At 38.7% G+C, this 15,149-nt stretch overlaps 1 protein-coding gene across 2 annotated transcripts in view; it reads left to right on the plus strand.

Moving 5' to 3' along the window:
* LOC146469400 (uncharacterized) overlaps nucleotides 1–15,149 on the plus strand; it is a 152,599-nt gene that overhangs the window by 127,347 nt on the left and 10,103 nt on the right. For both annotated transcript variants that reach the window (XM_085123416.1, XM_085123417.1), the window contains 5 exons: nucleotides 1–92; nucleotides 1,279–1,528; nucleotides 2,708–2,741; nucleotides 5,244–5,330; nucleotides 6,231–6,587. The exon at nucleotides 1–92 is cut by the window's left edge and continues 1,370 nt beyond it. In XM_085123416.1, the coding sequence (XP_084979542.1) occupies nucleotides 1–92; nucleotides 1,279–1,528; nucleotides 2,708–2,741; nucleotides 5,244–5,330; nucleotides 6,231–6,505 (738 nt within the window). In that variant the 3' untranslated portion in view covers nucleotides 6,506–6,587. The remainder of the gene's footprint in view (nucleotides 93–1,278; nucleotides 1,529–2,707; nucleotides 2,742–5,243; nucleotides 5,331–6,230; nucleotides 6,588–15,149) is intronic.

Raw genomic sequence — 15,149 nt, forward strand, 5'->3', positions numbered from 1 at the left:
AAAACCGTCATCAAGATTTATATCAAGGATCCCCCCAATACGGACCCAGCTGAGCCTATGTCTTCTTCAGAGCATTGTATGAACGTTTTGTGGTAGGTTTTTTGAATTTCATTATGCATTGTGTTATGATAATAGGAAGAAGAAATCATTACCATCATAGCGAGTTTTCTCAACAGAACAGCAGAAAAGAGGATGGCAAAATGTCCTGACAGCTTTAAAACTCCCTAAAGCATTTTAATTGCGTTGTTTATTTCTCGTTGTGCTCGTATCCTAAAGGACCAGAGGTCGACGATTAAAACAGAAGATCACGTGAAAATGCAAAAAAATAAGCTGTTATGCTGGTCACACAAGGACATTATTTAACCATTTCCTTTCCTCATCCGTCCTGTTATGTGAGCTCGCTATCATCACCATCTCATCTACATCGTCATGCATTGCCATCACCATGGCCTTCTCCATTATCATCGCCGTAATCATTACCATCGTTATAGCTATTGCCATAACTATCAACATTCTTAGTTAATCATCATCATCATCATCATCATCATCATCCTATTCATCATCATCCTATTCATCATCATCGTCGTCATCATCATCATCAGTTACTGTCCATTTGCATTATTTTTTCGTCATTACCGTCACTAAAAGACGCTGTCATCGTTTTCGTCTTCCTCATCATCAACTATTTATCCATCGTTTTTGTGTGACACCGGTCAGTAAGGGTGCTAATTATGATAAAAAAAATCCTCGCGTTGGCCAGTTTCTGCCCATCGTCGTTGTTTGCTCTTATTACTAAGTAACATTTCAAGTTGGTTTTGGTTTGAATTATCAGCAATTGAAAATGATAGAAAAGAAAGGTGTATTAGGTCAGATTTTCGTTGATACGATTTGCTTGCCTCAATCACCCCACCACTGGGGAGATCGCAAAATATTAACCGCACCGGACACGGGACTCAGTTGTAATCACTTGTGTAGCATGTAGGTTTATCAAGGTGACCTGGAGGACCGAAAAAGTACAGGTAAATATATTAAACAATCTAGCTGAGCAAGGTAGTCAATGACCTCTTAAAAATGTACTGTATCTTCCAGTCTCCAAAATCACTAAATCCTGAATGAAACCAGGCATTGTCCTGAACGTCGTGGTTCCAAGAATTGGTAAAGGTCATTGTGATTGGAAAGATTACATATAAAACCAAGACAATAGGCACGATTATACTATTTGGATGTTTTGTGTAGCTCTCATCCTAGTCTTACTCATTTTTCCTTTACACTTTCCAGGCATTTAATGGAATTCTTGGAAGAACTGAAGAAAGAGTGTCACTGGCTCAGTTCAATGTCCACCCAGATGTGTGTTCGATGCACAATCTGTCTAGAAGAACATGGTGATGACGCCAAGCGCTGCATGAGGCACAATAAAAAGAGATGTCTTCGCCATGACTGTGCACACTACATTCCTTTGGAATCAAAAGTCCTGTGCTGTGAGCCCGAGCGCCCTCTTCAACTGGATAAACTGCGAACCTGGATTGAGGTCAGTGATAAAGAAACTATAGATTCTTAGCTTTTCACGGGTGCGCAGGCGCGAGACATGCGCGATTCATTTAGAAGGTAAATCATGTTAGCTGTTTTCAGTAATAACAAGTACTTACGTCGCAGCGACATAAATGGGGTGACCGCCTCAAGTAGGTTTTGGTGGCCATTCAAAGGATAAAGGCGCGTGCACTTTGCCGTCATATCACAAGCTAAAATTTTCCAACCGACCGAGATGGCCACCACAGGTTTGAACAATTACTTTGACCAAGGAAAATCAACTAGAAATACTTCAGTGGCTTGTTTAGAATTATTGGAAACTTCACTTTATTCAGCCAAATGTTTCCAACTTTTTGTTATTACACTAACTTTCGAACTTTCGAGATTCCCTCGTGGTTTGTTTTGGCTAAAAATCCAAATTTCCGTCCAGATTTTATCCGCTATCAGTTTAGCAAGGTTCAAACCTTCTCGTTTGTTACAGCATTTTGCTTATATCAAGCGCATTTTTAAAGGGGCACTTTTACGGCGATTTTGCTATATTTTCGTCAAAATAGCTCAAATATTTGACAAAAACCTTTTTTCTAACATGAAATTGCTGTTAGAGCACCGGGAAGGAAATATCAAGGGATTTATCCGATGAAGAATAAACTATATATAACCAGTTTTTGACGACTTCTATACTATAGCTTACAGTACACAGGAGCAACTTGAAAAAATTGGCCATATTTTTCAAGTTGCAATCCATTTCCATCCTAGCCATCCCCAGCAAAAGACAATTTATACTAGTTTCTGTGCATTATTAGGGTTATTGTTAACAAAACTGAACCATTGTTTTGACCATTTCATCGATGCAAATATGTTTTTTGGCTATTCAAAGTTAAACACAAAAAACCATTGACACTGCCCCTTTCAACATTGTGTTGTTCTTCGATTAGGCCGATCGACTGAAATGCGCTGGCTGCTCTGTCGTGTTATGAATACTGATACTGTTTCAAATGCTTTAAAGTGTAGACATAGTGAAATCGCTGTCGCATGTGTTTGATGATAAGTCTGGTAATTGCTTATGGTGAGCCAATGAAAAAAAATGAAAAAAAAAAAAAAAAACAACGAAAAGTGTCCAATGTATATCAAAATTTGTTGTTTTAAACAAGAGTGAGAGTGAACTTTGATTGATTTACAGGCTTTCAACAAATGTAAAGAGACAGACAAGCCTGGTAAGTATACTTAGATCATACTTCTCTACCATTTTGCTTAGTAATGATTTCATCCGGCAACAGCACCAGTTTACCCAGTGCTCTTGCCAGCAAACATTTTGTATCCCTCTATGCAAACTTAATCCTATCTAGACCGGGATGCTTCCTTTGAAATTCCTAACGGAAGGTGATAACGTCATATGACGCGGCAATTAAGTCACGATTGCCAAATGGCCAAATTGCCAAAACTTCAGAAAAGCGCCGAATTAAACAAAACGTAATCAAAACCAATGAAGGAACGCTAATATAAACTAAAAACACAAACGTTACAGTGAGAAAAGGACTTTTCTTCATTTTAAAAGGGATTGCTGTCACGGTAACATCAATGAACATTATCCGAGCACACCAATGTTTTCTTAAATAAATTTCCTCAAATTCCTGAAGTTTCATAGCGTTTGCGCAAATATAAAAAAAGTTATTCATTATTGCCCCGGGCAATGTTACTTTAAATGCATCAAAACCTTATAAATCTTCCAAGATTAGAGTTATATATTTTTGAACTCAGAAATTATTTATTGACCGAACTTTATCGAAATTGTTGACTTCTTGCAGTAAAATAGTTTCGTTCATTTGATTTTATTCGTATGAACCGCGACGTTTTTAAGCCACACGCTGTTTGGTGTTCTATACATCAGTTCAGTTTTTGGAGGGTTGGACGTCGTTCTTCTCTTAAACTTGTTTGTTCATATTAAGTTCGTCTGAATAATTGTGGAGCAACCTACAAACTATTCCTAGACATTTAAAACGCGAGTTTGTTGACGTATTGAACAGTTCTTCTGAGCAAAGCAGTTTCGTTCCTTAATCTCCCTCAGCGAATCTGTCACTTGTGCGTCCTCCTGTGGTTCATTTGCATCACAATTAGGTCGTATTTCACTGCACGATGAATAAACACGTTCAGCCCTCAATGAATAAACATTAGTTGCGTCTGACGCCTACCTGTCTTCCAACCTGTTGCTGCCTAGCAACCTTCCCTTTGTCTGACGTCATCCAAACTTCGTTTGCACTGTTGCCAGGCAACAACACGGGCACCTACAACGATATATATATATATAAATATATTTTTCGCTCGAATTCGCGCGGCTAGGCTCCGCTCGGGCCTTCGGCCCGACAAATTTATTAACCTTGCTTCACGAGGATTTAAAAATAGATAGTGGCTAATATCAAAGTGGGATCTTTTAAGGATGGTGCCTACTTTTGTTACTGCGCATACGTTCTGCGCATCTCGAGATACTCGGGTTTCCTATGGGTGGTGCCCACTAATACAGGGGTATTTTTTGAGAAGTTTAAAGCTATGTTAGGAAGCAGAGCTTAGCAAGTGCTCTTGGTATCCAAAAAAAACATTTGGGGTAACCATGCATTTTTCAAAGATAATAAAGCTACTCACGAGTCTCCTGTAGCTCAGTGGTAGAGCATCCGAACTAGTAATCGGAAGGTCTTAGGTTCGACTCCTGATAGGAGCACTCGGATTTCCTTTTTTTTCGAGTATGCCTGTGTTATTTATTGAATAAAACATCATTCTCATTTATTCACCGGGCTTAAAATATTCCAATAAAGCTTCAATTAAAAAAAAAAAAATACCACCATACATTGCTTTGTATTTTACTGTGTTTTAGAATAATTGTTGCTTAATTATCTCTCAAAAATGCGTGGTTCCCCCACTAATTTTCTTTTTGGATTTCAGTAGCCCTTTGCTGAGATCTGCTTTTCCTGCGTAGTCATAAACCACGCAAAAATACTTCCTTATTAGTAGGCACGGTCCTTACATAAGGCTAAATTAAAACGTACCGATTAATTGGAGAGCTTAATTCTACCCAATTTGAGAAAGAACATGCATGATTGAGCGCGATTAATAAAAGACTCTTTGTCAGTGCTACAGATATTTTTTAGTCAGGCTGATTTTCATCCCGTCGGGCTATAACAACGGAATAAAGAAGTTGGTCTCTTGGCCGACAAATTGTAACACGTATATTGGCCCATACAATTGGACCTACCGGCGCTTTTGATTTAAAGGAAAACATCTAAACTTCTCCTCAAAATGGATATACTGTAAATACTTTTATTGTTAGATGGAGCGGTTTTCAATTGAGTGTCGAAAGTAATTTCGCGTTTGCTTTTGGTTTTGCATTACTACCCTCTGTGATTGGTTAACAAAACCCGTGCCACTTTCTCAACCAATGAGAATCCAAATCAAAAACCAATCGTGTTTTCGCCGCACGCGTTTTCCCGCGCTTGGCGCCGGTTACATGTATTTGCTTCGAATTCTGATTGGCTCGTTGTGTTGTTTACAACTGTTGCGATTGGCCAGAGTAATTACTTTGGTTTTGGTTGCAATTGGAAACGGCGCTACAAGGAAGATTGAGCAGTGAGCTAAAGCTGCAGATAGAAAGTTAGACTTTAGTATCGCGCGCAGCAAAGTTGCGCCCTTCAAGCCTTAACAGGCAAAATCTTTTTCTTCTATCCTAGAGGGGTCCTCTTTAAAGAGAAAGAGATCTCCTTCTCCTCCAGTGGTCTCCAGTTCTCCTCAAGGGGCCAAGAAACGCAGTACTGCAGGTGAAAATGCTTCTCAATAACTACTACTACTACTACCACCACCACCACCACCACCACCACCACCACCACCACCACCACTACTACTACTACTACTACTACTACTACTACTACTACTACTACTACTACTACTACTACTACTACTACTACTACTATGATGACGATCATGATGATGCCAGTAACTAATAATAATCACAACGATAATGATGATGATAGTTAGATTGGAATGACCCTCAGCTTTGAATTACTTCGGACTGCAAGATTTTTAAGGAACGTTCTTGGTGAATTAGGCTGTATGTCACAGCCCGCTTCACTTGATATAATATCAGCATCAATTTTCTGAAATTGAAAAAACAAAACAACAACAAAAAAAAAAACTACAAAACACAAACAAACAAACAAACAATGTAACAATGTATTGATAACAATGATACATACAGTGATTATGACAATGGCAGTTATATATACTGGTAATGTTAATAGAATTAATATTAATTTTATGTAGATAGATAGCTCATACCCTACCAGAAGGAAGGGCGCCTGAAAAGATGGCCGAAATTCTTTTTCGCTTTCAGCAGTTCTCCTGGTTTTTACAATTTATAATAGTTATTTTCTCTCTTACTAGCAATATGTTTTGACGCTCTGGTTTTCGCATGTCGGTTGTTACTCTCTTCTATCTTCTTGATAAGTCATCCTATCGTTATTATTAATGTCTAATCTTGATAGTAGACTGTTTACAGTCTCCTATTTTTCCGTGGGATTTTCGAGACTCGTATGCTTTGTATGCTTCGCATTCCATAGACCTTCAATCATTTCTTTTCGTCAGGATGGCTTTTTTTCGCATAATTAGCTACCGGCATTTATAGGACAGACAGACAAGTCTCTTTTCTTTTATCGTTATAGTCAAAGAGGGAAATCCATCGACTAAAGAGTTACGTCAGCTTGCCAATAATATTGGGAATTCATGGAAGCCTCTTGGGCGTGAGTTTAAGTTTATTGAGGACAAGCTGACTGGATTTGACGAAGACCATAAAAAATACAGTGAGAAAGCATATGCAATGCTGTTGGCATGGCAACGAGAAGGCGGCAAGAAGGCCACGTACGAAGTTTTAAATGAAGCATTGTGTGAAGTAGATGTAGGTCGTAGAGATTTAGCAGAAAAATTTTGTCAGTACTGAGTGCTGCTTTTTGGTAGTTTTGAAACAACAACAGGCATACACAAACCAATTTGAATCCTACTTAGTTTGAGATATTTTGGAAGTCACTTACGTGGGGGAGAAAATGATGGAGCTCCGCTCTTAAGCTTAAAGGAAACCTCCACTGTTGAAATTAATTAACGTTAAATTGTTGAAATCTACTTTAAAAGTTAGAATTTATGACATTTCCAACAATTTAACGTCAAAGTTTGTTGTCAGAGCGGAGGTTCCCTTTAAAGAGTATTACTGCTTTGAAGGCTGACGAAAAGGATGTATTGTCCATCCAAAACAACGAGAGAATGACGTCATATGTAACGCTGCGAATCACAAGATTCTCTCCCAACAACGACCAGCCGCCCAACTCTTCGCATTTCTCGTATTTTATAACCCCCAACAAATATTATTTAAAAATAACTGTGAAATATAACAGCTATGACATATTGGTAAATAGTTATCATGTAAACAGCAAATTCCGTGAAGAAGAGGAAAATTTTTGTCAGATAAATTTTTGGAAGAGTCAAAGTTTTGTGGTTCGCAAGTATTTTGCCTTCCCGTCTCACAGGCTAAATAACATTGCCATGATAAACGATAGTTACAGTCAACTCTCGCCTTGCGGACACCTCGCTATTACGGCACATCTGATAATACAGGCAGAAACTAAATCCCAGGCAAAAATAGATTGGAGGCGTTTGACTAAAATAAATTCCCATTATTACGGACACGAACTCGCGGTGGTGTCACCGAGGGTGTCCGCAATAAATTAAAGGAGGTTGACTGTAATCACATTTTGAAGTTAAACAGAATTTGTCAAGCAATTGTGTTTTACATGTTAGTCAACTCTTATCTCCTTATCAATTAGGTAACGTCAGTATGACATTTTCTTGACTGAGATGATTGTGGAATATAACCTGCAAGAGACCGGTCTCCTTTTGTCGACGGCGAAACTGAGTGAAAACCGTTTGCAGGCTATTATTATTTTTCTTTCTCTTGCCTATCTCTTGCCTTACGAAGAAGTTTGCTTACTTAATTAAGAAATATCGGAACTTAAGCGACATTGAAATTGGTTTTATTGTAAAGCAACCATTTTAAAATTAAGATTGAGAAATTTCTGACAACTTTAGAGACTAGTAGGCTCTGACTTGACCTTTTACTGCTCCAACTCGAAAAGAGCGGGAAAATAGGTAGCCAAGCTTGGTTTACATTTTAAAGAAAGTATATGCTTCATGAGTTATTCTTGCAAAGGCTTCGTAGCGTTCTTTATTGTCAATTCGTAGCAGTATTGTGAACACGGTTTTGTCAGAAATCAGAACAACTCACAATGTTTGGCATTACTGTAGCTTGACAAAAATAAATGGTAGTTATTCCATAATCAATGACATCAAGTGATAAAAACAATGACCATGCAGTAGTGCTAAAAACGGAGACGTTCTGTGATTAGTCCTTAATCATGTTGATAGAGCACAAAATGTTTAGCCATTTTATAGTCTTTCTGGCACTTAGTGTCGTGTGAGTAATCAAAGATATTTATCCTTAAATTACTTATATCTGATTAGTATGTATTAGTATGTATCAGTGGATACTGTTTTCCTCGTGCCCTGATTGGCTACTCAAATCCGAGATAGTATTTGCTATTCTCCTAGTACTGCCCTGGATTTCGCATGTCAGATCTTTCTCCAATTTGCCCAAAAAAGTTGACTTGGTTCTGTAATCCACTTGCCATCCGGCTTAGACGCCTCTCTATTGTACTCCAATGGGCTCTTTGGGTTGGCTAAGCTGCTTCAAGCTGCTTTCATTTTGCAAGTAAAACCCCAACCAATTTTCAAAGACAAAATTCTCTCCTGTATAAGCCCCCCCCCCCCCCCCGCCCCCTGAAAAACCCTCTCCCAAAATGACCCCCAATAAGTCCATCCAGCGAAAATAAGCCGAGGGTCTTTATTTGGATGCTTACGTTGTCAGGAACTAAGAGCTTTAAATTTAATTGTACGTAGCCTTCGTTCCTGGAGAACTTGATCCCTGGACAAGCGAAGTGTAGTGTAGTCAATTATTTACTAAAGTCAGGCAAGCAGCTCATACGTTTATTATTACACGTGCACTGAACTCTATTTACCAGCAGATACAGTGATACAATGAATTACTCTGCGTCTACCGAGGAACATACAGTACTTTCAAGTAATGCAGTAATTTAAATCACTCTACGGTGTTAGAGTTAGAAGTTGAGTAACTAATTGTTGCTGTTAATAGTATTTCAATAAACTACATCCTTCCCTGGTAACGTTCTAAATGATTCGTCAATTAGTAGCTAAAGTTCCATTCTACAAGAGTATGTGGAGACGGCACGAGAGTGGGATTGTGGGATTGCTTTGGGTAAAATTTGCAATTTTCGATATTTTCATGGCCAATGGCGTAACTCCTGTTAAAGCTGCTTCATCTAAAACAAGTTTTTCTTCACATCAGATTCCCACTGACATTAATAACAGTCCATGTTTTCACAATCGCTTACCTGTGTTAGACATCCCATAGTTTCTGGAGTAGGGAATAATATCAAGTTATAGAATCTGAGGGTTCGTCGGTTAGGCTTACTGTTAAACAAAGGTATTGCAATCCTTGATATACTTGCTAGAATAGTCTGTCCTAGTAGTAATGAACTATTTATTCTGAGGTGCTTGCTCATAAACACGAGTAGCTGTTTTTGGCTCATTGTCATCACATGCGTCATAATTGCTCGAGCTAGCTGGACTCAGCAGTGTCAGGAGCCCATTACTTGGAGCGTATAGCTACTAGACCCTACTATACTAACACTTTTAGACATCGGTCTAAAATGGGCTCCTGCTAGTGTCTTTCGTGTCCTTTGTTGCAGTTAGTATATTTTGTTGTTCACTACAACATAGTTAAGTAAAGGCAATGGTTATGAAACCTGACAAACTTCGTTGTTATATGTTTTTGTTTGCCTTTTTTGGCCTTGACCCTGCACAAACACCAATAGAATTTGGAATGTGTTGGAGCAACTGACCAATCGAAACGTTTTTGTTAAGACATTCAAATGTAGTGTAAACGTTAAAACAAAGGATTGTACAGGATCACGGCTATTCCGACATAATTGCAGCACCATTGTTTTCATGGCAAGGTTTCCTAACCATTCCCTCAATTAACTATGACTACAATAAGTGACTTTGTATCGCGAAGTAGCAGCATTGACTATACTGAGCGAGTCTCTCCCGTAGGTGTTCATGCTTAGCCCAAGAAAATTTTAGGTCTATGTTTTTGGGCTTCGTTTCGCACGGTACACTCGCAGAGTGAAAACTCCCTTATTAAACATAACGGGGGTGATTATATCGTGGAAATTTTTTGGATAAAGCTCTTTCATTCATTTGTAGGCGTTGCTCAAATTTATTTTCTCATTTTCGCCCCTTAGAAGTACCAAGTTCAAATCAACATACTGTACTAGCACTCTGTGTACTCTTTCATTGACGAGTCATAGACAGCAATAACAATTAGTTGCCTGACCCTTCGCGAAAGCTTAGTGTACGGTGTCATGTTGAAGTCATGAGGAGCTGTATGCTGGTCCTGATAGCCTCTCAAATGAGCTCCCTATCGAGTGCTGTGTTTGCATTATAGTCTCATGGGAATTCGGCGATCAAACAACAGCGCGCATAGCAGGGGATATTTTTCTGTTAATGGGAGTTGCACGATAAGCGCGTTGAGCTCTGGTAACGAGGAGAACACGTTCTACTCTTTTGAAAATTTGCTGAAAACTCGTTCGGGGTGGTTACCAAGTGCTAGAAGGAAAGGAAGAAAAATTGTTGATTTTCTAGTAGCTGAACGCCTGGCCGTCGCCATGTTTGTTTTTCTTGTCCCTAGTACTAGGACCTGCAGAGCGAATTTAGTTTACATGGTGCTAGGGTCTTCCTATCTCTCAGCTCGGAAGATCCTATCGCTAGGCCCAAGTACAATTTTTTGCATGTAAACTGAATACAGAAAACATATGACACCAGGATAATCTGCTTTGTAGGATCTTAGATCTTCCTCCCTTCATATAAACAGCCCTTTAAGAGCGGCTGACTGAGAATATCGAGAACTCGCGGTCAAAACTGAAATTTCGGATTTCCTCATATTTTGTCATAAGAATCCCTTTGGAGAACTATTTACGAAAATAACAATAAAAATTTCCAAAGATTTTTCGTTTTCGAGAATTCCGGCATAAAATGGAATGCCGTGATCGCGTCGCAGCCGGCGTTAAATTTTGGCGAGATTTGGTGCATTTTCAAATCGCCCGGGAAGGAATATGACTCAGCGTATGAAAACGAAGTTACGTTAGGCATTCTTCTGAGAATACGGTCTCATGAAAATATTGCTGGGGGATTCTTATTTACATGCAGTTTTCAAAGTCCGAAGAATCCTATTTTCAGCATGTTTGTTGACACTTGAAATTGTGGAAACTTTGCAGACAAAATTCTATTCCTGGTACATCGAAATTTACAATGAAAGTTTACACTAAAGAAAAGCTCTATTCTTGTGCTGCAACATACAAAAAATTAAGCTTGGGTAATTTAAAAGCCAGCCCTTGACGGAATAAAACACATAGGGAATTTTTGACATATTTTTTCAAAAAATTCCAGTGATCACGCAAGGACAAGATGACATGTTGCAATAAATTATTGTTTGTGTGTTATTTTTACCGGAGAATTATAAAATTCTTGTTCCTAAACTAAATCTTATGATCTAATAAGTTTTGTATTGTTTTATATACCTTAAATAAAATAAGTCTAACTTACAATAACAGGTATGCTTGAGGTACGATATGTTATTTTACTGTAACATGTAAGAAATCCAGTTTGGGTATAACATTTATAGTCAAATGTTAACAAAATTTAACATAAGGGAATTTTTTTGTGTATTTTCTGCGAAATATCGCATTGGTCACGCAAGTACTAGTTAACACATTTGAAATACATTTAGTTTGTATAATATATTTTCCCGAGAGAATGACAGTTATCGCTACAACACAAAATGTAATGCTCTAAACAGTTTTTCGTTGCTGAATATTTCTATTCAAAAAATTATTCACAGTTAGAGTAAGTGATAACTAATCGCCACGTTTTCCGATACCCTGCGAGCAGAGGCCCTTCGATCTTCCCGACTTATCTAGGAAGATCGAAGGGCCTCTGCTCGCAGGGTAGTTCTCCGATAACGCAACGTCAGAATGATCGACAAATTTCATTATTGTACTTCACGCAACTAGTACGTTTTACACTAAACGGAAGAGTTACAATTTGCTCAGTTCTAAAATGAACAGGCCCGTAGCAAGGCTAAAACAACTGAGGGGGCTTAGCAAAATGGTGAAACAAAACTACCCCCCCCCCCCCCCCCCCGCACTGTCACTCAAAACCAGACTGACTTGGGAGTTTAAGATGCAACAAGAACATAAAAAACCCCGGTAGATTTAGTAAGTAAAACAGTAACTTTGCACCTGGATGACACTCTCGGGTCTTATTTTTGCCTTTTCTTTTAACGTGGACTACTACGTGAAGTTTCCTAATTTCCCGTTTGAAGGACGACGTAGACAAACGACGTCAAATTTTTCTTTTTCTTTTTAAACTTGGAATCGGGCAGTAAGAATCCGACTGCAAGAGAATTTTTTTCTCTAGTCTTGGGGACATATTTGTGTGGCTTTTTTGTGTGACAACGCGGGAACACTAAATTGTTATAAACTAAGGACATTTGTATTGCTTAAAATGAGCGGATGTCTTAGAAAACAAGTAGTATATTTCGACAGCTTTCACGGCTTCAGATTGGTTGATTTCAATCCATTTTGATTCTTATTTCCGATTCACAAGATAGGAGTGCCTGTTAGCGAAGGAAACTGACAGGTAGTGACAGACTATTAAAGGTTGTGAAAAGGCGCTTGCAGCGTCAGAATTCAATATTAACATGTTTAAATTATATATTTTTGGGCACATTGCTTTTTAACTTCCAAAAATTCTGGGGGGGGGGGGGGGGGCTCCAGCCATCTCTGCCCCTACACCCGCTACGGGCCTGAATGAAGCTGTACGAAACAGCGACATTTTCTACCTCACAGTCCTTAGATAGGGTTAATGACATATTTACGTTTTTATAACTACAGTGTAGTATCCGAGTTGTATTTACCTGCCGCTTCGATCCCGCTGATATGAGATAAAATTCCATTTTGCCCAGCGCTTTGGCATATTTTCGAGTAGAAGGTTTCATCTGCACGTTGAATTCAGTGGTATTTTCATCTTTTTCGCAGGAGTTCAACTAACCCGTGTAGTTTGTTTGTCTGTCTGCCTGTCAATAAACGACCTTTATCGTTCCTAATTAAACAGCATTTTCTGATTCTTTTTAAGTATTTTCTTCCATAGTAAAGAAAATAACATTGATTCAAAGCTGGTTACAACGTATTTAACTTGTTAATAGATGCATAAGTTTGCTGAAAATAATCCCTAGATCCCAGGCGCTTGCTTTTTCCAACCGGCCCTCAAACAATCTTGAGTAAATATGACATTTAAAAAAGAGGACAATGAATTTAGTTAATGCGGCGAGAAGAGAAAGCGGGTAAACTACTGTTTTATCTAAGAGGAGGGTACCATGTGGTATGGAGACACAATACCCTGGTCTTAGAAGGAAAGGTGACTGATAAAACGTAAACAAACAAAGAGAAAATAATATTCAAAAACCGCAATGGTCTCAGCAATCATTCTATCACTGTGGCTACTTTAATTTGAACGAATTTTGAATCTCCTTCAGTACAAACATACCCTTGCACGTAAAAGGTATTCAACAATGGTCCGAAGTATTTCCGCCCCACAGATGTCATTTAATAGTAACCGCAGGTTTCTCATGCTCACAAAAAAAGTAAAGCAACATGCCGTACCTCTAAGGCCTTTATTCGATTCACCGACGATGATGATGATGACGATAATGGCGATGGTGATGATGATGATGACAATGATGATGATGGTTTTAGGGCTTATCCAGGCATATCTGGGTTTCGCGAGCACGAAGACAAGCAACGTTTGAGGAATGCTAGTCACGCAGATTTTCTCCCTCTCGACCCCCTCCGACTAAACTAGACGTCTAAACTAGATGTCTACGGTCTCCGTTGGCTGTAGTCGTTTTGAGGGGACTCGGGGAGGAGGTTATACGAGTCCCCTAAAAAAACGACTGCGTGGGAGGTTACCGCCAACGAAGACCGTGGACATCTCGACGACGCGGGCAGATGGTTAGATTGTTATTCGACTCATCCTTTCAGAATATCAAATTCCATCAATGTAAAGACTTTTGTTCTTGGGTCATCGTAGCTTTACTAACATGCACACGCGAGGATTAGTTACATTTCACTGCCAGTTTTGTCGTCAGCAAACACCTTCCTGGCGTTGGGACCTGGATGACTGGGGATATCTTTTTGGCATTCACTCAAAGAAACGCAGGTTGCTGTAATTGTACGAACTTTGACCTCAACCAGACTCGTCGTCCATCAAGGACGAAAATGAGCACGGAGCCATAAATGGAACCGAAAATATATAGAAACTGCAAAATATGACATCGCGGAAGAAGAAATACAGTTCCTAGTATCGAGCAAACCACTCCAAACCAAGAACGCACATTGCTATTTATAACCATTTTGCGTCTTTTTTTAAATAGCAAGTTTAAAATAGCTATGTACACAGTGATGGCCATAATATGCAAATAACCTTGGTTATTTTCTTGTGCTCTTCTATCCGGATCTGACTGAGAAGGGTGGACTATTGCTCACATTAATGGGGATGGTTCATTGAATGCCTATTTTGCAGGCATTGGAACCGGAGTAAGTGCTCATTCAAATATATTATAGCCTTGTAGCTGTTGAAGATAACTATCATGGCCAGCCTTGCACTAAGGTGAAAGTATGATTTTCTCTACCGGCTCTGAAATCTCAGTTCTGTTTATGATATATAGTCTAGGACCTGCAAATTGAAAACACATACCTTGTTCTTCAGCTTTTAAAATTCTCGTCTTCGCTTGTCCAGCTCAATGTAGTGCCTGTCACGACATTTTATTGACAGTGAGGATATGAGATGCATCTTTGACAAACGTAGGATTTGTAAAAACTGCAACTTTTGCGCAACTTTTCTGAGCCAAAGGCGTTTTTCTAGTGATTTAATGAAACATAATCGTCTGTGGTGGGTTTCAGATACACTTTGATATGAAATATTTATTGATTTTGTTTCGTATCCTTCGCATTCTTAACGCTGGCGTACCGAGGAAAGCGTTTCAAACCACCTGAACGTTTCATTTTTTTCTTTTGCGATCGGTGATCACTTACTAGGAATGAAATTAATTTTTATAGGGATAAATCCATCAACACATGAGATTTTGTTCCGAATAACAACTTAGTTTTATTCCACCAGAAATGAAGCATGAACAATAAATTTATTAACTTGTCCTTGCGTGACCACTGCCATTTTTGAAAAAAAAAAAAAAAAAAAAAAAATATATATATATATATATATATATTAAAATTCCCTATGTGTTTACTTCCGTCAAGGCTTGGATTTTAAATTAACCAAGCTGGATTTTTTATATATTACAGTACACGTATAGAGATTTCCTAAAGTATAATACTTGCTAC

Source organism: Pavona decussata, unplaced genomic scaffold (genome assembly GCF_977016875.1).
Source record: "Pavona decussata unplaced genomic scaffold, jaPavDecu1.1 SCAFFOLD_124, whole genome shotgun sequence".
NCBI lineage: Eukaryota > Metazoa > Cnidaria > Anthozoa > Scleractinia > Agariciidae > Pavona > Pavona decussata.